This window comes from Ailuropoda melanoleuca, chromosome 6 (assembly GCF_002007445.2).
Source record: "Ailuropoda melanoleuca isolate Jingjing chromosome 6, ASM200744v2, whole genome shotgun sequence".
NCBI lineage: Eukaryota > Metazoa > Chordata > Mammalia > Carnivora > Ursidae > Ailuropoda > Ailuropoda melanoleuca.
The window spans coordinates 87,609,854-87,631,797 of record NC_048223.1 but is presented as its reverse complement, the minus strand read 5'-3'; the positions used below and the strand labels follow the sequence as shown (position 1 = coordinate 87,631,797).

Below are 21,944 nucleotides of genomic sequence, written 5' to 3'. Positions count from 1 at the left end.
AAGCAAGCACCATGGAGCATAGGAGCGGGGACGCTGACAGCTCAGTCACACCTGATGCAGCTAGATACTACCTCTCGAGCAAATCTCACATCATCACAGTTCGGGCCCTATGTAGACACAGGGCAGGCACCGAAGGGTTAACAACTGTTCCTGGCCAGGCATGCCATCCTTAGCAGGCCTGGGAGGACCGCACTTTTGGCTCGGATGCCCCAGCAAAAAGCGGGAGCAGCTTGGATTGGCAAAAACAAGAGTTTGGAAAATAAAAGCCACATCAACTCTGAGCTGACCCCAGAGCCCCACAGTCCACGCAATCCTTGATCACTACACGCCGGTTAGCCAAGCATAGAAAGCTTGGACCCACGTAACAGAGCACCTCTGAGCCCCAGGCCCTTACAGGGGGGCTGCCGCGGGATGCGCTGGCCCAAGGCAGACGCCCCCAGGAAGAGCGTGTACAACGTTTGCCCCTGGAAGTGTAAACACAATCATACAGGGCCCCATGCCTCACCATGGAAGACCCTAGCAGGTTCCATTGGGTTCCAGGGCAGTGTGCCCCCCTCATGCCCAGGTCCATGAGCACCTGGCAGGATGCAGGTGGGAGGTTAGTGGCTTTGGCCCCAGGCCTGCCACTGTTGGGGGGACCACACCCTGAGACACTGAGCCTAGCAGCAGCTATTGTGCTTTGAGCAATTTATGGTTAATAATACCCCAGTGTAGGTCTGGACAGGTAAACCCCAAGGTCAGGCGCTCATGCCCAGCACAGCCGTCCACATGCCTGCTTCCCAGTGCCCAGCCTCCAGACTCACAGGGGACGGGCCCTGAGATGAGTACGCAGGCAAGGCAGCCGGCCCAGTGCCCTCACAGGGAGAGATGCCCTCATTCTCAACAGCCCAGCAAAGGCCAAAGCAGCCCTGCCCCCCTGCCCAGGGACAGAGCCAGGAGAGCCCAGAATCCTTATTCCTGCAGCCTGGGCCCAGGGGATAGAGACTCAGCTCCAGGCACCCACCTCAGTGACCTGGGACGAAGGCCCCAAGCCAGCATCTGCTGGAGCCCTTCAGGGGCCAGGAGCTTCCAAATACATAAACTTGAGAGGTTCCTTCCATGATTCATGTGACCCGGGAGCTGCCTGGGGGGGACTGGGTTAGGAGGGACAAGGCCACAGAGCCTGAGTCCAGGCACTTACCTTGACCTTCGCAAAGCTTCTTCATCAGGGTCTTGCACTGTGGGTAGAAAACTGATGATCAGGAGAAATGGCAGGGAGCATAGGAGTCCCCCCCAATGACTGAATGGGGATTGCTCCCAGCTGGTGAACCGTGGCCAGGGAAGGTTGGGTGCTGGGCAGAGGGCAGGGGGAAAAGGGGAACCCAAAGGAAATGGTGAGATTGGGAGGGACTGGTCTGAGTCGTGGCATGGTAGGTCCTCTTATCCCAGCTCTGGACCGTCATTTTGCCTGCAAGCCACATGGCACATGGGCTGCCCCCCGCCCCCGCTGGAGTCAGGGAGCTGGGCAGAGGGCCAATGTCATTCGGCAGCCTGCCCCAAGGGGCCCAGAGGGGCTCAGCCGGCCGCTAGCTATCTGTCGAGACCAGCTCATCTTCAAGGGCAGGGGCTTGACTCCCTGGCTTCTGTGAGCCTTAGGATTGTGGCATAGGGCCCTCGTGGCCCCTCCACATCTTCCCTGCCTGCCCCCCGCCCCCAGCCTCACTTACTGTATTCTGTCCCGGTCATCTGGGCCAGGATGCGGAAGGAGCGAGACTGCAGGTTGGAGGAGCGGCGGGCCCACTCATCAGCCTCGTCTTCCGGCTTGTTCTGGTTCTTAATCACGGCCTGGTACACGGGGGAGGCGCTGTCCACGGTAAGGTCTTTAATAGGAAGGCTCCTGCGGGGCAGAGAGAAGCCGTGAGTGAGGGGTCCTATCCTCCTGCGCTCCCCCCACGGCTCATCCGCTCGCACCCCCATGCCCCGCACACTGGTTGGTGGCCCCTACTTGTCTCAACCCACCATACCCTCTACCCGCTGCCATCCAAAAGCCCGCGACAAGGGCCTGGCCTGGGTCCTCAGTGCTCAGGGTGGCCACAGCGAGACAGTGATTCCTCTCAGACCCCTCCTGCCAAGCCCACACCCCATCCTGGGCTGACTCCACACACAGACCTGAAAACCCACCCCCATCCCAGCTGCCCCCCCCAGGGGGGAGGGCTGGATCTCTTTTAAGGAAAGAAGAGGAAGAATAGGTCTTTTGAAATAATTTCAACATGTCTGAGCAGCTCCTGAGTATGGGGCTGGGTGACGACGGGCCATTTAGGGGACTCAGAGGCTTGTTTGGGGTCAGTCCTTTGTCCTCCTCACACTGTTGGATCCAAACAGGGAGCCACCAGTGCCAGGCCTGCACCAGAAGAGGACTGAGGGCTCCCGTTCAGCAAACACGGGCAGGTGCGGTGGGGAGGTGATATGAGAAACAAAGTGACCAGGCTGATGGACTGGCATTGCCCACAGATGGTGGTGGGTGGGCGGTTGGGCTGGGGGAGTTGAGAGTAGAGCTCCAGGGAAGGTCATTAGTCCTCTGCTCCAGGGCAGCACGGCTTTTGGAGGGGGACCTGGTGACCTTCCCTTAGATTCCCAGGGTCTGGCACATAGCAGGTGCTCAAAACTTACATGAATGAATCCTAGATCAGAGCCAGAAGGGACCCCAGAATCTCTTTGGTCCAGGGCCTCCCAGCCTGAATCAGACTGTAGGGCATCTTATGGATGCCCGCCTACCCTGGCCAGCGAGAGCTGGAGGATCCTGGCTGTCCAGCCCACTCTCCTGGGAATTAGGGTGGACTTGGGTCAAGTTCACAGCAATGACGGCCTGCCTCCTCACCCTATGGACCAGTGGCCCAGCCCTCTCCTCTTACAGATGCTGGAACTGAGGTCCCGAGAGGCTAGCTCCAGGTGACAGCATGTAAGGGCCCTGTTGGGTCAGAGCCCAGGCTTCCTGGTTCCCACCCCACTGTCCTTTCCATCAAACTCTCTGCAGCAAAAACGGCTGAGAGGCCACTTCTGCCCACTGGGGCCTTGCACATCCCAGATGCTCCGTGCCCAGAGACACGGCCCAGCCCAGGCACCACTCTGTCCAGCCTCCCCTTGCTACGGCTGCCTCTACCTGCCCTCCCCAGTGCCCACATCTTCTAGCCTCTCTGCAAGGAGCTGGAAGGAAGCACTGGCCTACTTTCTCAGGATTGGGAGTCTCTCAAGATTGGTCCCCCGCATCTGGCTCAGAGTGGGCTCTAAGAGCAGAGGTGGAGAAAGGTGACAAAAGGTGACCAAGACTGCATGGAGCTGCCCTACTTCCCTGAAGGCTCTGCCCTGCCCCCAGAGAGCTACAGCTACTGGCAGCCTCAGATCAGATGGGGAAAACCAGCAGATCCCTCCAGGGTCCAGCAGAGGGGAGGCTGGGGCTGCCCAGAGAGCAGAGCAGAGAGTGCGATCTCACTGCGAGAGGCCGGTTCTGGCATAGGGAGGAGCAGAGGTAGGGTCTGCTGCCTTTGAGTGAGAGGTGCAAAGGGAAGACACAAGCAGGACTCCTCGGTCTGCTAGAAGGGAAGGACGATGTGTGGATTGTGCCATGGGAGAGGGAAGGTGTAGACCCAAGCCCAGGCCCTGCCCCAGAGCCTGCCTACACAGCTTTGTGGTCCAGAAAGTGGATGGAAGGTGTTTGCTGCCATTTCTCTGCCACGGCCCTTGAGGCACTCCCCTGTTCCTTCCACAGCCCCAAGGGCTCAAGAAATCTCCCAGGAGTGAGTCCCTTGGGATTCACATTGTTGGCCTCACTTCCCACAGTGCTGTGCAGACCAGGGATTTGTGTTGCTGCTGCAACAGACACTGAGAGTCAGATGAAGGAATTCCTGTTCCTTTTGAGAGTCTGGGGCTCAGGGAGAATATGTACAGAGAAAGGATGGAACAGCGTCTATGGTCCCGGGACCCTGGATCCAAGTTACTCTGGAGCCACTACCACGATGGTCTCCGTGCCACCAAAAACATTCCACAGTCCCCACAACATCAAGGTCCCCTCTGGACCCTTATCCCACTGTCCACTGCCCCCAAATCTGACTCATCTTTCACCTCCCATGGGTGGTACTAGCAGGTGCTGGCTCTTCGAGATCCATCTCCCGTGGGGGTCCTAAGGAATGGCCTCCAAGAGGCCCCCTCACTGCCCTCTTCCCTGAATAATGGCCCAGCATGGATTCCAACATTCAGCTCTATGCTGTCCCAGAGCAGACGGGAAAGGCTGCGGGGAGCCGCCGCAAAGCACAGCACAGAGACTCACTCCCAGCCTTGGGTGCAGGGGAAGCAGTGTGATGTCATTACTCTGATTTCCGCGTCCATAGTGACAAAAGCACTTGCCTGTAGGGGCGGCTGAGCATGTCGTTTGGCTGTGAGGTGGGTGTGAGGAAGAACATGGACAGAACTGCTGTCCTCAGACATATCCCACCAAACCCACACGCCATCCCTCAACCAGACAGACGACCACGACGCAGAACAGACACTGTGGGGTCTACTTACGCCAGCGGCGATGCCCTGCCAAGCAGAAGAAAGCCCAGCAGTGAGTGCGTGTCCATCAGGGGATGGCAGAGGGGCCGCGCACACACAAGGGAGCAGGGTTAGGGTCAGAAGTGAGTTACGGGAGTGGGGTGGATAAAGGAGGAAGAGAAAGAGACAAAAAGAAAACTGTCAGTGAGGAAGGAATCATGGACATTCACAGCAGAAATGGAGCACCTTACGGCACAGGGGGCAGCTCCTACCCCCTAGCACCACGGTCGCGTCAGCCCAGCAGGGCGAAGTTAGAAGGCAGGGGAAAGCATGTTGCTTCCCAGGCACATGGGGAAGGGAGAGGGAAGGGAGGGGAGGGGATAGGAGGAAGGTGGGAGAGGTACTCTGAGAAGCTTACATAAGGTCAACGGCGCGTCACGTTAAAAAAAATAATAATAATGGTAAAACCAAATGATGGTAGTCTTTTTCCAAGGTGCAGAATATATAAAGTTAGGGAAGAGCAGTTCTTCCATTATTTTCCACTGAACTTCCCTTTGGCGACGTTCCACTCTTAAGAGCACACCAAGGACACACATGGCAAACAAATGTTAACAGGAAATCCCTGTTAGCTTTTTGGCTTAGTCAGGCAGCCTTGTTTTTCTGGGTACACATGAGCTAATGGTTGCGTTTTTAAACTTGCATGGTCCTATTTTCTGCTTTGAACAGTGGGATTAAATAAATCAATACTGTCCAAGAGTTCTACAAAGAGCTAGGCTCTGAACCTGGTGGGTTTGAGACTCAGGGCTCCAGCGCTAGCAACCTCTGCCCCCTGGTGGCCCAAAGGAAGCACTGCGAGCCAAAGAGGAGAGCTGGGAAGTCCACACAGCATTCCGTCCTTTGGCCCCTGGAGCCTGCCCCTTGAAATCTGTAGCTAAATCATGGCCACAAGGGCTGGGTTCTGCAAAGCCCAAACACGATCGGAGTTATCTGGGACTTTTTAACCGCTTTATCCATCTTAAAACATCTGTTTTTCCTAGCTTCAGAAAAAAATACAACCATCATTTTAAGATTTCTTGACTTGAGTTGCTTGAGACACTGACTCGGGGATAAGATGTTGCCCAAAGAGATAATCAGTCAATTCTGAAAGCCAATAACAATGATATTCTCAAGTAGAAAACGATAAGAGTGTGTTTGTAAGAGAGACAGGCAGACAGACAGACAGGGAGGCAGAAAGACAGAGAGAGACACAGAGATAGAAAGAGACAGAGACAGAGAGACACATACAGAAAGAGAGAGATACAGAGAGAGAGAGACTAAGAGAGACAGAGAAAGAAAGAGGGAGTGAGGTCCCTATTACCGTTTGCACTATTAGTTTTTTCCACAAATGATTTTCAACCAACTCTTTCCCTATTGAACACTCAAGTTCTTTAACCATTGCTAACAGGCAAATTTCAGGAATCAAGGATGTCCTAAATCCCACTGCCCTGAGACTGGGCTTCCCTGGAGCAAACAGGAAGAGGGGGCGCTGAGTCCTGGGTGCTTCCCAGGCTCTGCAGTGGGCTGACTACCACCAGCACCTTGGATGGTTGGTCCAGAGACCCCTTCCCAAACAAGAAACCTGGTCACACATTTGAATTGCTCTCATCATTGTTCAAGCAGCAACTTCCCCCCAAAGAATGGCTTAGTTTGTGAGAAGACTGGTTTATCCAGAATGTGACCCAGGATTCCAGAAGTCTCTTTGTAAACCGACCCCCCTGTGGAGCCCGGGAAAATGCAGAAGCTGTGAGAAACACTTGGAGCAACCACCATATTCTTCGATTCTCGACCCTTCTCCTAAAGCTGACCGTGAGACTGATTCTGAAGCGAGAATACGGTGTTCTGGAAGGCCCTGGCAAAGGCTGGCTCCCCTCCAACAGCCACACCCCTAGAGACCCAAGGCGAGAGAGGAAAGCTGGTCGGTTCCAATGCCTAAAGTCTCTGATGGCACCCAGCGGCCTGGTGCCCTTGGCCTCCACTGGTGAGGAGGCCCAGCCAGTGGCAGAGGCGGTGACTGATGAGCGACGGCAGAGGAGGAGAGGCGCTTACCCACTGAAGTCACTGCCCTGAGCCTGGGCCTGCCCAGCAATGGCGTCCATGATGGCGTCCTGGGAGTACATGCTGATGGGTGTGTTGTACTGCGCATGGATGATGGTGGCCTTGCCGCCCAGCCCCTTCACCTCGATGGGCTTGTGGGTGGACAGGGCAGAGTCCTTCAGGGCACTGGGGTTGAACCGTTCCTGATAGTCAGCGCTGGGGGAGGGCAGCAGGGGGAGAAGAGGAGAAAGAAGAAGGGAGGCGGAAGGAGAAAAGGCAACAGGTGGTGTTACACAGGGGGTCAAGGTGAGGGTTGGTGGTGGAGAGACCTCCCAAGGCCTGATCCCAGGTAGGTTCCCCCAGTCCCCTGAACTGTGGACCGCTGGGTCTGGCAGAGAAAATCCTCAGCACCCTCTCCAACCAAAGCCCTTCACAGCAGGTTTCTCTTGCCCAAGCTGGCCATCCCAGATCCTGGGAAACCTTGGCTCAGCTGAGCTACATCTCAGGGTCAGCAGGGGGCGCCAGGCATTGAAAGCTCTCTCACCACACCAGCAAGGAAGCAGAGACAAAGAGGGGTGGCTGGGGGGTCGGGGTCGGGGTCGGGAGCTGGGCCACGCGTGAGAGGCAGCAGCAGCCCAAGCAGGGTCCAGAATGGCCCAAAGGCAAAAAGCAGCCCCGCTGGGCACCCATGGGGATTCTGAGCAAGGCTCCTCCATGAAGGGGCTCCTCCTGCTGGCCACACCCCCGGTGGCCCAGGGCTCTGCTCCTCCAGAGGCTTCAGGACAAGTGTTTCTTCCTCGGAGCAGGAGTCAGGCTGCTCAGTCCCCCTCCAGCCCAACTGGCTGTGCGGCCACCAGCCTCTGCCATCAGGGCTTTCCCCTCCAACAGATGAGCGCGCTCCCGGACAAAGATGGTCAGGCACAGCCCTTCTGAGCAGTCCCGCCAGGACAGAAGTGTCTTCGGGCTCACGTGGAACCCAGCACCAGCCGGCACACACTCCACCCACTGCCCCCTCTCCCCCCAGAGCCAGCCTGCTGGTCCTAAGCAGCCGCAGCAGGAAAGAGGGAAGGGAAAGGGCGCATCAGACAAGGCCCTGGCACCCCTCCCCAATGCCTTCCCTCCGTACTTGCAGCTCCACACACATGCAGGCTCGCTCAGAGACACAAATGCACCCCCACTCACCCATGCACACGCACGTACACATGCTGACACAGGCACACGCTGTCCGGACGGACAGACACACGGACGCATGCTGGGATATGCACTCAAGCGCACACACATGCTTTCCTTTGATACTAACTTGGCCGGAGAGTTGACTACCACCTGGGGAGGAGAGAAAGAGCAAAGAAGACAGGGCTATCAGAGGGAGGTCCTGCCAGGGGCTCTGAGTGCCTGGCCAATCCTCAGAATGGCCCTCGTGGAGGCCGCTCCAGCCTTGACTGGCAGCGGAAGAGGAGAGGGCTGAGGAGACGGGGCAGAGCTCAGAGTCAGGGTCACGGCCTCTGAGTTTGGGTCAGAGGTGCCGACAGCAGTCTTTCCCGTTCAGTAGGTCCACAGTCCCTGAAGCTGAGCCTAGAATAAGGGTTTTCTAGTCCATCTTCACGGGAGCTCACATACCATGTATGTGAATCCGCCACACACAGCCTGGCTGGAGACCCCAAGAGAGGCAGAGGGAGAGGGACCCGCTCTGGCTGCTATGGGCAGAGGCAAGGCTGTCGGTGCCTCCTAGCCAGTCAGCAGCTCTGGACTTCCCCTTGTTTAATGGGGGCCGGCTCTGGGAGTTCTGCTCCCTGAGCAGGACTGGCCGTGGTGCTGGGGTATACAATGGGGTTACCCACAGACCGCAGGACATACTCTCCCTCCCGGGGTGGGGGGCAGGAAGCCCTGGCCACTCCTTCTGGGGCACAGGGGTGCAGTCTCCAATGACTGCCCCTAAAGGCCCCGTGGACAGTCAGTGAGGCAGGATGGAAGAAGGCGGAGGTTCAGGAGAAGTACTGGGTCCAAGGCATAATTGCAGGAAAGGCCCCAGCCAAGGCAGCCCAGCTTGGACACAAGAGGGACGCCGCCCTTGCTTTTGTCCAGAGCAGCCTCCCGGAGCATTATCTCCGTGGGGAGGCATTGCCTGCACTGCGTTTCCTTACATGCAAATCCCGTGTAGGGCAGACCCTGGCAGCACCAATGGCCCTGTCAGAAACCTGAGGGAAAAGAGTACAGAAGGTGGCATCCCTGCCCCCAAACCCTGCCACCATCCCAGATCGGACTACTCCAGGCTCTGGCTGGGAGAGCCTGGGCCCTAACTGGCCTGACCCTGGTCATCCTTTGACTAGGACTACGGGGAGCCAGGCCAAAGCCAGGGGGCCTCTAGCCCCAGGCCCTACACTGTCTCAGAGCTGATAAAATTCCCTCTGTCCTCTAGGCTCAAATAGCTCCAAGTAGAGCTATATTAGGAAAGATCTTCCACCCCTTCTCCATTTCTGGCCAGTGCTGACAGCTGCAGGGTCAGCTCTCGCCTTGACCAGCGCAGTGCCTCTACGCAGGGCAGTATTGGCCTGGGGCGGGGGGTGGGGGGGCTGCCTCTGCCCTTCCCTGTCCTGGGCACCCGGCAGCCAGCACCTTCTTTGGCGTTGTCCTGATCCCTGCTTAGCTTCTGCCTGAAGACTTGGAGGCTGCGCGGCCCACAGCAGATAGCTCAGGGAGGAGCCAGCGCCCAAGTCGCAGGGAGCATAAGTTGAAGATGTAAGACCCACCCAGAGGCCCTTGCACCGAGTGGCCTGAGGACCACTTCCCAGCACTGCCAGCTCACGGAGAGTGAGAGGGGGCTGCAGGGATGCTCTGGCCTGCTGACCTCGCATGCTGTTTGTTCTCTCCAATCCTCCCAAGGGGATTCAAGCTGCCAAGGGATCACATCGTAAGCTGCCCAGAGAGGAGGGGAAGGAGCTTCCTTTTGGAGCCAGAAAGGACAGAGTTCAAATCCTGACCCTGCATCTTCCTAGCGCTGTGACTCCGGGCAGTTCCCCACCAGTCTCAGCCTCAGCCCCTCATTCATAAAATCAAGATGGTGGTGCCCACCACACAGACGGGTTGTGCACACTAAACAGAATCCTTAGTGTAAAGCCCTTGGCAAGACTTTGCAACGGACGGGATGTGGGCATTAGCATTTACCAACCCTGTCACCTTCCAGCACTTACACACTTAGCAAAGGTGGTAGTCTCAGCCCATCAGAGGCTGCCTGGGCTAGCCCCAGGTCAGAGGCTCCCCCCTGCCAGCCAGCATTACCTGGGGACCGCACCATCAGCCTTCACGGTGGATGAAAGGAGATGCACGCCTTCCCCCTGCCTGTCTACCCTTGGAGAAACTGTTGGACCCTGCTGCTCTGAGTGTCAAGTAATAATTTAACACTTGTCAGCTTCTGAGAAGCCCCTGCAGCAGCCCCTGCAGCAGCGGGAAGGCGCCACTGGAGTCATGGGAAGCTGGGGTGGGGCTGGCCCTTGACTTTCCTGTGCCAGTTGTTAGGTCGCTATCACAGGTAGGGAGGAGTCAGGCCGACCTGGGTACCAGTCCTGTCTGCCACTCATTAGCTGTGTGTGACCTCAAGCAAATCACCCACTCTGGGCTTCTCTCCCAGCTAGAAAATGGGGGAAATGATGCTCACCTCTGAAGTTGCTGAGAGTTGCAGTTAAATAAAGCATATAGATCGTTAGCTGGCCCCAAGTGTAGACAGAGGGCTCACAAAGGGAGATATTAGAGTCACTGCAGGTGGGCCTCAAGGAGGCCCCAGTCTCTCAGAGGCTGACTTCCCTGCCAGGGGCCACTTCCAGAGAGCTCTGGAAAGAGCTACCAGCCCATCCAAGGCAGAAGGAGACCATTTCTGCTGGGTCATTCCTTGAGTTTTCTGGCAGAAGTATCCTGCTGGAAAAAGCCCGGGGGTTTATAGCTCTACCACCTTGGTCCAAGGAAGCCGGGGTCCGGGAGCTCAGGCTGTGGGGTGCCCAAGGCCAGCTTCACTGAGGACCCCAGAAAGAGCTGAGGGATATGGGGAAACTGGGGGAGCCGTGAACTGGCGGGGCACAGGTTCCTTCTGTAGCAGGGGCACAGGAAGGGCGTGGGCGTGGGCCCGACTAACCCAGGTGACGATTATGACGCAGGCGTGCATCTGCAGTGTGACCTCAGGTAGCGCACAGCAAGTGTGCCGGAACAGGGCTCAGTGCTCTGAGTAATCCTCCCAGGGGTCCCGAGACATGGACAGGCTCCCACCCGTGTACAGAGGAGGAGCCCTGAACCCCTAACTGCTGGGCCATGTTGCCTTGACTCAGCCTGCCAGCCTAGAGCTCACGAAGATAACTGTATGGACCGCATGGGAGAAGTTAGAATAAGAAACAAGCAGGAAGAGCGTAGAAGCTAGTATGTGCTCAGCTTGGGGGCTCCCTTCCTTCAGCCTCTCCACGATGCCTACCCTGGCTGTAGTTTCTTTTAGCTCCTGTGTTTGCCAAGTCCCACCAGCGGGAGCTGGGGAGGGGGCACGCTACTGTTCTCCTGCACAGCCTCTTTCTCCTCAGGGTCCTGCCTCCTTGCCTCATCCTATCAAGGGTCAGTCCTACAAGCCCACGACACTCACCCCATTGCTAAATCTTTCTGCACCCAGCTCAGGCGCTCTCTCCTGCAGGCAGCCTTCCCAGACCGCTCCCAGCCCCAAAGAATTTACCTTCCCACCTCTCTAATTCTTCCCTGCTCCTGCCTCAGGGCTCCTGGAGGGGACCAGCCTGACCCTTGCCCCAGAGAACCTGGAAGCAGCAGGCTTCCTCTTGCCCTGGGGGGCAGGCCGGTGTGAAGTGTCTCTTGCTTTCAGACCTCACTTAGCCACTTAGCAGCGGGACAGCTGGACCTCGACTAAACCTTCTCTGAGCCTCAGTATCCCCCTCTGCAGGCTCCAACACGTCACCCCAGGTTGCGTAAAGCAAGGACACGTCTGGCTACTGGCAAAAATACCAGCACAGTCATTACTTGTATCGCTCTTAGCTTGTGCCACCACGTGGGCCCACTGAGGCTAGCTCCTCCTCGCTCCGACCGCCTGGCCAGGCCCCTGTGAGCACTGAGGACCCCGGTGGCCCCGGACCACGAGCGGAGAGCTGCGCACCGTTACCTACCCTCCTGGGAGTCCGGCACCTGAGGCCTTCCCTCGGAGGCTCGTGTGATACATCTGAGCCATCTCCCGCAGGGTCTCTGCCGAGTACAGGCCAATGGGGTTGTTATACTGCCTCGGCTGGCTCGAGCCCTGCGGGACTTTCGGGCTCAGTGAGTCCAGGGCTCCCTCCAGGCTGGTCTTGGCCCCCGGGCTGCCCCATGGAGGGCCGGGGTCAGAGGCCTCCATGTGTGAGGAGAAGACAGAGGTCTGGGAGAAGGAGGAGCTAAAGGTCTGCCTGAGCTCCGGGGTGCCCAGGGTGCCCAGGCTGGCCCTCGCCTCAGGGTTGGGGCTGAGCGCTGCCAGGCTGCCGTTCGTGTCCCGGGCGGGGTCCTGGCACAGGGCAGCGCCATGCAGGGGAGAGAGAAGAGAGCAGTTAGAGGCCACACATGTCCCAGTGCTTCCACACGGACCTGAAACAGAGGCGTTAGTGTGAGCACCCAGCAGCCCGCCACCCCGCGGCCTACCGCGAAGCTCGCAGCTCAGGAGGGGACACGGCGGGCGCCTGGAACAGAAGGGATTTGTTGAGGAAGGGAGGGAGCACACACCCTGGGCCCCAAGGCTCACATCCACCTGGACCAAGCGCACGCCCCACGCAGAAAGCCAAGCCAAGCCAGCCTGCCTGCGGGGCTGGAAGAAAGGGGGCACAGGTCTCAGGGAGTTGGGGGGAGCCCCCTCCATCCTGTATCTGCTTCCCGTTCCCCTGAGGGGAGGCCCCTGGTAGGCACAGCCTGGCCTCTTGCTCTACTGACCCCATACTGAGATGCCCCCTCTTGGCTAGTCAGAGGGCCCCCAGGGCTGGCGGTGGTCAGCAGAGTAGAGGTACAAGAGGGAGAACTGGAGCACTGTGGGGGCTGATGTTTGGTTTCCACAGTCCACCTGTGCAACTTCTCCCAAGCAGCCCTCTGCCCCTTCCCCCATCTGTCACCCACCCCAAGCCCCTGTCAGCCTCTTCCTGTCCCCTCTCCCCACCCCCCTGTCTGTGGCCCACTCTGCCTCACTGGACAGGCAGAGGTCAGTATGAGGTCATGCACGGAGGGGTGGGGAGTGGGCCCCTGCAGGAGGGCTCGGGCAGGCCTCCGGCGCTTCGGGTCAAGCCCTTTGGGCCCACGGGGTTGAGCTGCTTTGAGGGAGCTGGGAAGGGGTGGGTGGTGGGCACAGTGGTGAGGTGTGCCTGCCTTGTGCCTGCTGCCTGGCTCCCACCGGCACTTCTGAGTGGGCTGACGGGGTGCTCAGTCAGGAGGGGCAGCGGAAACCAGAGCAAGAGACCCTATGTCAGAGGATCAACTCTGAGGGCCAGCAGGCCCCCTCCATGCCTGGGGTGCTTGCTCAAACTGGGGCCTCCGGCTATCATGCCCCTGTCACCGCCCCCCCCAGCACGTTCAGGAGAATGAGGGTCAGAGCCTTCCGGATCCTTGTCCCCACCTAGCTGGGAGGGCGATCGCGCTCCTGAAAACACCACTGCCTAGGCTCGTTTCCCATCAGCCCAGCCATGAGGCCCAGGGTGTTGGCTAGCACCCAGGCAGGCACTCTACGCTCGGTATTTCATGGGGGCTTACACGCCTCTTCCTGGGGGCCTGCCCCACCTCCCTCATGGTCAGCCACAACAGGGGCAGGGGTAGGGCAGGGCGGATCCCACCACCGTGCCCTGGGTGGGCCAACCAAGGGTCAGGGAGGCAGACCAGGGGCTGCACCACAGGCACCACTGCTGAGTGGAGCTGCTACGGCCAGCACCTACCTTCTGGTGGGGGATCACCGTCAGAGGGGACTGGACCGGGGGTGCTGTTGTGGAGATGGGGATGGGGCGCTTCGACCTGGAAGAAACCAGAAAGGGACCAAGTGAACACAACTGCCACTAGGACCTGGAGCTCTGGGCAGGGCTGGTGACAGAAGAGAATCAGCTGGGAAGCCAGGTCACTGGGTGACAGCTTCAGGTCCACTGTCCACCCCATGGACTGGGTGACTCCAGGAAGGCACTGGGCCTGACCAGGATGAGGAAGTCATGTCCCTTGGACACTCTGCACCCATGGGCCTCTGTTAGGTCCTGGGAGGCTGTCTGAGGCAAAGAGCAGGCAGGGAAGACCCTGCTTTTCAGGCCCAACTGCCCACACACTGGCAGTACACCGAGACCACCCCCACCCCCGAGCCTCATCTGTAAAGTGAGGTACAGACATGCCAGGTGCTTGACGGCTTGGCCCTGTCCTTCTTCTGGTCCAGAGGAACTCGTTACTTTCTTGTGTGATCCTGTGGCACAGCCTGGACCCATGTGACCCCCGCCGGACACCCTCTCTTGGGCCCTCGATGCCCACACCCCTCAACCCCCTGCTCTGGAGAGCTCCCACCTACTTCTGCAGCATGAGACTCAGGTTGTAGCTGGCAGACTTGATCTTGTTCTGGGCCTCCAGATGGGTCATGGTGTCTGTGTTGACTCCGTCGATGGCCACCACGAGGTCACCCTGGCTGAGCTGAGACTGGGCGGCCTTGCTCCCCGGTGTGATCTGAGAGGATGGCAGATGGGGGGTGAGCAAACTAAAGGCGGGCCTGAGGATGGGCCTGTCTCGAGGAGGAGTCACCTGGAATCATCCAGTAGAGGCCCACCCTTTCCTCTTTCATTCACTATGGGCAGTATGCATTGCTCACCGAGCCTGATGTCTCCTCTTGGCACACAGTCACCCCTTTGCCTAGTGTCCTGTGTCTGAATGTGACCGAGAGACCAGCTCTGGCTGGGGGAATGTGGGTGGAAGCAATGCCCGCCACTTCCAAGCCTGCCCCTAGCCACATCCTTGCCATCCTGCACTCTTGCTGCCTGTCAGCTGACTGGATGCAGAGGACCCAGAAGAGGACAACTGAGCCACCAACGGAGCGACCTGAATCCTTGAGTCACTGCTTAGAGTAGAAATGATTAAGAAGTGATACATCAGGGGCGCCTGGGTGGCACAGCGGTTAAGCGTCTGCCTTCGGCTCAGGGCGTGATCCTGGCGTTGTGGGATCGAGCCCCACATCAGGCTCCTCTGCTGGGAGCCTGCTTCTTCCTCTCCCACTCCCCCTGCTTGTGTTCCCTCTCTGGCTGGCTGTCTCTATCTCTGTCGAATAAATAAATAAAATCTTAAAAAAAAAAAAAAGAAGTGATACATCAGATGGTGTGTGAGTGAGAAATAAGTTTCTGCTATGCTAAGCCATTGAGATTTGGGGGCTGTTTGTTATACCAATTAGCCTATTATAATGCCTGCACCCCGAAAACCCATGGGGCACTTTGCAGACTCCAGGAGGGAGGGTCTATGTACGAGCCAAAATTCAGCACCACCCCAGAGACTCTGCCAGGCAAGCAGGCAGGACACACGCACCCTCATAGAAGCCTCCCAGTACAAGTGCCTAGTGCTACCATGGCAGGTAGGCAGAGAGCCAGGGAAGCCATCCACCCAGCCTGGGGAAGCAAGGTCAGCTGGGACATGGGGCAGGGTTCAGCACTCCGTGGCTGGCTTCATATTTCCAGAAGGGGAGGTGCAGGTGTGGGGACCAGGTCCCAAATCCTGAACACTAATGACACCACAGCATGTTAGAGTCTGGGGACCCCCACCCCCAGCGTGATCACACAGAATGCTATACACACTGCACATCAAGAATGTCCCCTGCAATGTCAGGAAGGCCGCACTCCCAGGGACGTTACAAGCAATGTCAGGATGGCTCAGACCCACTCCCAATGATATCATGCACAATGCCAAATTCTGCAGGCCCGGCCCTCAGTAATGGCATGCTGAAAGCAGTAGTAGCCCCCCCACCGCCCCACCCCCACCTGCAGGGGTGTCACTTGAAATGCAAAATTCTGGAGGGCCTAGGTGGTATCACCTATAGTAGCTTGATGGCTGGTCCCTAGTGACATCACATGGAATGCGATGAAGCCCCACTTCTGAAGATGTCTCATGGAATGTCATGGAGACTGGCTTTACCACCCCCGTGTCACCACATGAAATACCATACCCTACCCCCTACGGATAACACAAAGAATGACTTTATGACTTGACCCCCATGACATCATGTGGAAGGCCCCCTGTGACATTATGTAGAATGCCAAACAGGCCTCGCCCCCAGTGACATCACAGGAAAGAGGAGCCTTTGGGAGCCACCCCCCACCAACTTGTAACTGGAGGACGTCCCTTGGCTTTTCTTCCCCAGCATGCCCACCAGCCAGCTTTCCTGGCTTCTCTGGGCACACCCCAGTCACCTTCCTGTCTACACCCCAGGGACAAGGCTGGCTTCTAATGCTGGCAGAAGCCGTTTTCTGGCCCTGGCTTGGGGGACCATCCTAGAAGGAGTCCAAAGAGGACCTAGGGAAAGTCCCCTACCCTGGGTGCCAGGCCTGGGCGAGCCTCTGGCCAGGCCCTAAGCTCCCAGACACGGATGGAAGCCTCCTGCCCCGCCCTTCACGAAGAATCTTCATCCAAACCAGGGCCACCTGCAGTCACCAGCCTCTAGTCCCTAGTGGGCTCTACAGGCCAGGCCACGAACCACATATGCTAACCCACGGACAGCAGCAAGAGCAGGCGAGCCCTCGCCATGGAAGTGCCCTGTTAGCCCCAGGGACTGTGCTACCTTCATCAACACAGAGTAGCCTCCCCTCACGCATGAATCCGCTGAGCCATGGCAGGGACAGTAGAGAAACCACCCCCTTGACTGCCAGGAAGCCAAAGTCCAGACTGCTTTCCTGGCTCCTACAGGGGTATCTTAGAATTACTTGGGCTGGGGCGCCGCGGTGGCTCAGACGGTTGAGCATCTGCCTTCCGCTCAAGGCACAATCTCAGAGTCCTAAGATGGAGCCCCACGTCAGGCTCCCCATTCTCCTTTTGCCCCTCCCCCTGTTCATGCTCGTGCTCTCTCTCTCACAAATAAATAAATAACATCTTAAAAAAAAAAAAAAGGATTACTTGGGCCTTCACAAAATACACATCCCTTATCCCCAAATTCATGGCCGCAGGGAGCCTCTGCTGATGACGGGAGTGTTGTTTCCTTTGCTTTTAAGGGGTTGAACAAAGGGTAAAAACAACAGAGAAAAACAACACACTTTCTAGGCTGAGAGGGGACTCCTGAGGGCAAGCTGAGCTGCCCAGCTGGGCCTGTCTGCAGAAAATCGGCTTTCCCTGCACCTTCTGGCTTCACATTCAGGCCTACGCTATCCCGGACATTTTATCATGCACATCTTCAAACACAGAGAAAGCAGAAAGAATTCTATAGTGGGCATTCCCACACCCACCCCTGAGCTGCTACCTTTGCATTCATTCAGCGTGCCGTGTCACATGACCAGCCCCCTCCCCAGACGGCAATCCAGCTTCGTTTGGAAGCATTTCAGAGAAAATAGCGGATACCAGTATGCTTCCGTTCAGGGTAAACTGTGAAATGCCTCTGCTGTCCTAGTGGACCGCCCACAGGGCTCCCCCACCTCAGGACATCCCCACACCAGAGCTCCCATACAGTAGAACACCCACCCCAGGGCTCCCCATACCAGGGCTCCCCCAGATGTTTCTCACCATCTACAGAGAGCAGTAACGAGTTCCTAGGTATGGCAACCACAGACCCCAGACAGAAGGGCGAACCTCATGCTTGCAGAGGTGAGGCCTGCCAGGCAGGACTAGAGCTGTGTCCAGAAGATGATAGATGTCAGTATGAGCAAGGACACCAGAATGACATCCAAGAGCTGCTGGGGCCAGATCAGCTGGGGCAAGCGTAGGACTATCTGGAATGCCCTCCCTTTGGAGCTGCCCTAGGGATACCTGTCTCCCTCAAGCATGGGCTAACACCATATGTTCCTATTGGGTCTCCTGCCTTCCCCTTGCCTGGCCATGCCTGGCTCTCCCTCATCCTCAGGTACAGACGGGGGTGATCCTAGTTCCCTGGGAAATGCTCAGCCTCCCCGGGGCCTGGTCAGTAGTCGAGCTCCCCCAGGGGAACGCCGAGCTAGCTCCTGGCTGCCCTAGCACCTCTCTCCCTGCACCTGTGTCTGGTCATTAGGGCTCAGCCGGCCTGGTTTCAGCTGCCCTGAGCAGGGCCCATGACCCCTGGGGCAAGGGGTGGGGGGGGTGGAGGGTGCTGTAATTCTAGATGGGCACTCTTCTGGCTCTGCCCAGGTCTCCTGAGAGGAGGCAGGGACCCTAAGGAGGTCACCCCCTGCTTGGTCCAAGGGCCATCAGATCCCCACCCCCTTCTCAGGAGCAGCCTGCCCTGCAGAAGGGTGGGGCCACCCTGGGACCCTTGCCCGAAGCCCAGGGCTCATGAAGAGTGCAGTCCAGGCATGATATACCCATGTGTCTGTTGCCTGGCTCCCTGCCTCTCTCTCTGCGTTCCTTGTCCCACAAAGGACCCAAAGCCACTAAATCCTTGGTGGATTTTTTTCTTTGGTCTTTCTATCCTCTTTTGAGCATTTGAAAACCTCTTCACAATGACAGTGTCATTCTCACTTCACTTTTCAATCTTCTCCAATCACCAGCCACCTCTCAACTCAGAGCCCAGCGGTGGGCAGAGCTCCAGGAGCACGGTCCTGTTTCAAAATCTCCTCAGGACAGACTTCAGGTGTTTGGGGGCCAAGATCATCACCAGACTCACAGGAACCCTTCCTCCTTGTTGGGCCGTGGTTGAGGGCACCTGAGAGGGGACACAGGGCAAGCTGGTGCCAGGTAGCAGCTATGGCCTCTCCAACCGTGGGTGCCTTGTGTGGAGGCAATAAAGTGAAGAGCATAGACTTTGGTCAGAGCCAGACCTGAGGGTACAGGGCAGCCTCCACACCCTCTGTGTGAAGATAGCAGAAATGTCTTTCCCCCACGATTGCTGGAAGGATTATGTGTTTAAATAAGTTATTCCGTAAGGAGGTGCAGAGCTGAGAAAGCTTCAGGGAAGCTCCCAATAGCGGAGGCACAGGGGCTGGCCCACAGACCCTGCCCCTGGGGTTGGAGGCTAGGCAGCTGCATCCCCCGCTCCACCGGGAAACAAGATCTGGAGCTGGCAGAGACGGCGGTGTGAGAGGCCAGCCCCACTGACCAGTCCCAAGCCAGCCTGCTGTCCCTGGAGGGGCCTGAGCATCAGCTGGAAGAGACAGGAGCTCTGTCCAGGGTCCCAGGGAAGCAAGGCACTGGCCAGGGCTCAGGCGCACGCAGGCTCCTATCTCCCCAGCTCCCTGGCAGCAGAGGGGGTAGCTGGGCTCTGCAAAAGTTCTCAGCCATCACTCTCAGTGCTCAAAACCAGCCAGGCCCCTGCCTTGTTTCCCCTCTAGAGCTGCCAGTGTAGGTGTGGCAGGGGCTGGGGGGCAAGGATAGGTAGTGGATGCTGTGACCTGTGCTACTTCCAGCATCTCCTCCCGACCCGCCCAGGCTGACCACCCCAGCAGACTTCCCAGGGAGCCCTAAGTGCACTTAACATTATGTGATTAAATTACCATCCTGCCATGCTCCCCTCCCTTCCCATCTGGCCTCCCCTGGGGCCTTGCTCCATCCCTCATCCTTTCACTGGAACCTTCTGTCTCCCCACGGCCCCACTCCCCAACCCCACCCTGGCTGATAAACAAGCCAGAGTCTTGTCTATGCTCAAAAAGCCTCTCTTGCACAGAGGATCTTTAATTTTCTACGATGTGATATTGCGGATCTAGGCCATTCTACATTGGTCCAAACCCATAGAACGAACAAGAAACACAAGAGTGAACCCAGATATAAACTACAGACTCTGGGTGATAATGCTGTGCCAATACAGGTTTATTGTTCATAGCAACTATGTCACTTGATAACGGGGGGAGGCTCTGCGTGTGCGGGGCAAGGTGCATATGGGAAGACTGTACCTTCCACTCAGTGTTGCTGTGAACATAAAACTGCTCTTAAAAAATTAAGTCTTTAAAAAAAAAAAAAAGGCTCTCCCTGCCTTAGCTGCTCCAACTGGCTCTTGTCACGTTTCTCTCTCATTTCTCTCCCCTGCAGGCTTCTCCAAGAATGACCGGCATGTCCTGCCACCTCTGACTGCCTCCCATCCCTCTCACACCCAGCCCTCACCACTTCACACCAGTGACCTCCCTGTGCCCAAAACCAGGGGTCACGGGTCCTCTCTCTTGCTGACCACACCCTTCCCTGGCCTTCTGAGTCTCTCTTCTCTTATCCCACAGTTCCATGTCCTGGCTGTCAGCGGCAGAATGCTCCCCTGGGCACGTCACTCCCAGTGGGCCCCAGACAACACTGGGGCCTGGCAAAGTCCACTTCGTGCCTCATAGGGTGGTTCCTGGGTACGGGTGTTTCCTGGCTCCAAAGAGGTGGAGAAGCTGTGTTTGAGAATGGGAGGGCCTCGAGTTGGGGGGGGGTGCTTAGCAATCATGGCCAGTCCCTGCATGATGGGGGACTGTGCAGAGAGGGATGGAGACTCAGGGGACGGGGGCGAACTCCCAGGCGGGAAGGCTGCCCCAGCAGGGCCTAGCAGACATTACTTGGGAAGCCAGCCTTCCTCATACCTGCTGCTGTCCCACAGCGGCATTAGCCTGAGGAGCCCTGGCGGCTACCCATGAAATTGCCTTGTCCTGTGCCCCGGCCCAAGGCCTCCGAGGGTCTGCTCCTCAGGGCCCAGACAGTCTCCTGCCCACTCCCTTCAGGGCCCTCAAGGAGTCAGGGACAGCCCTGAGCACCTGGGAGGGAAGCAGGCAGGGATTGGGCCTGGCCTAGGGACCTCCAAGAACGCAATCCCCAGCCGGGGGCCTCCGTCCGGTTATCTTCCCCAGTCCTGGTTATCTTCCCCAGTCCCAGTTATCTTCCCCAGTCGTTCGTCTGGGAAGGCCCCGGCCGGCCTCACAGCAGCCTCCGGAGGCTTGCCTGACCTTCAGTGTGGCTATAAACAGCTCAGCCTGTCAGCACTGCTAGGCGCTGCCCAAGAAACAGAACTAAGGCCTCAAAATTCCAGGAATGACCGGCACAGTTCACCCAGAATAGTCTCGGCCTGTCCCCCTCCCCCTCCCAGGGGACCCTCTGTCCTCTGCGTCCCCACTGTAGCTAGGAGATCTGACAAATACTGGAACAAAAAACAGCAAAGAAGCAAAGGCTTCTGGGCGGGTGCCCCAGAAGAGCCTGCAAGGCCCGATGAATAAGACCTTAAGGGGCAGAGGCCTTGGAGCAGAGAGACAGGCATCCCCCATCCCCCCCACAGCAACCCCATCTTCACCATCACCTCAGCAGAGCAACAGCATTTTCTCCGTGCATGTTAGAAAGCACTCACATGTGCACACTCCCATTTCACATTTGAGACAACCAGGCTGAGCAGGGGAACGGTCTTTTCTAAGGCAACACAACTGTGAGCAGCAAAACCAGACAAAAGCGCACACTTCTTTCATAAAGTCAAGGGCTGCTGCATGCGCCAAGGACAAGGCCCCAGACCCGGCCCCAGCCTCTGAGTACAGGGGCAGGCTGGGCCTTTGGAGCCACTCCTTCCTGGCTGCTCCCACCCCTCCCCCACTTCCTGGGGAATTGACTAGGGCTGGGGGGGTGGGGGCAGTGAGCAGGGAGCTCATGTTGCAGGCCCAGCCGCACCTGTCCAGGATAAATAAAGGCACTTGCCCTCCACCCTCCCATTCTCTCTCCTGAGCCCACTTCTCTGTGGGTCATGGCCAAGACCCACTGAAAGGAGGCCGTGGGGGCTGCTACTGGGGAGGGGGCTGGGTGGGGTGGGGACTGGAGCTACCACCCAGCCTGAGGGCAGCAGCCTTCTTACAGGAGGAGTGGCAGCCTGAGTCTACAGCTGACCAGGGACAGACCCCATTCAGTCCTCTTCTCCTAATCCCTAGCCCAAGGGCAGAGGGGCAGGCCAGGGAGTTAGGGGTTACTGAGGTCACCAGAGCTCCTGAGCAAATCTGAGCCTCAGCTTGCCTGGCGCTGAGTGAGATGGTAATCCCAGCCCTGCCCGCCTGACCACCTCTCTCAGGATTGCAGTAAAGGTGCCCAGGGTCGTCAGCCCTGCTGAGACTGAGCAGGCCCTGTCTTTGCTACCCCCACCCCTACCCTCCACCCCCCCTGCGCAATTTGCGTCCACTGCCCTGTTGCAAAGGCTCAGGCCAGGACGCTGGAGCAGCCACTGGCCCTACATCCCATGAGGGAGAGGTTCCTGGTGCAGAAGGGCCTTGGGAGCCCCAGAAGGAAATACCACAGCCCCGGGGGGGGGGGGTCCGGGGCCCTGCCTG

At 57.9% G+C, this 21,944-nt stretch overlaps 1 protein-coding gene across 7 annotated transcripts in view; it reads right to left on the bottom strand.

Moving 5' to 3' along the window:
- The window catches only part of LDB3 (LIM domain binding 3), a 64,342-nt gene that overhangs the window by 37,264 nt on the left and 5,134 nt on the right, over nucleotides 1-21,944 (bottom strand). For 4 of the 7 annotated variants that reach the window (XM_011219948.3, XM_034662801.1, XM_019795463.2 and 1 more), the window contains exons 3-7: nucleotides 14,105-14,256; nucleotides 13,497-13,572; nucleotides 11,724-12,091; nucleotides 1,707-1,876; nucleotides 1,181-1,217 (exon numbers count right to left, since the gene is read on the bottom strand). In XM_011219948.3, the coding sequence (XP_011218250.2) occupies nucleotides 1,181-1,217; nucleotides 1,707-1,876; nucleotides 11,724-12,091; nucleotides 13,497-13,572; nucleotides 14,105-14,256 (803 nt within the window). Of the gene's footprint in view, nucleotides 1-1,180; nucleotides 1,218-1,706; nucleotides 1,877-6,591; nucleotides 6,796-7,879; nucleotides 7,903-11,723; nucleotides 12,092-13,496; nucleotides 13,573-14,104; nucleotides 14,257-21,944 lie in introns of all 7 variants that reach the window. The other 3 variants (XM_019795462.2, XM_019795464.2, XM_019795465.2) reach the window with 1 other exon arrangement.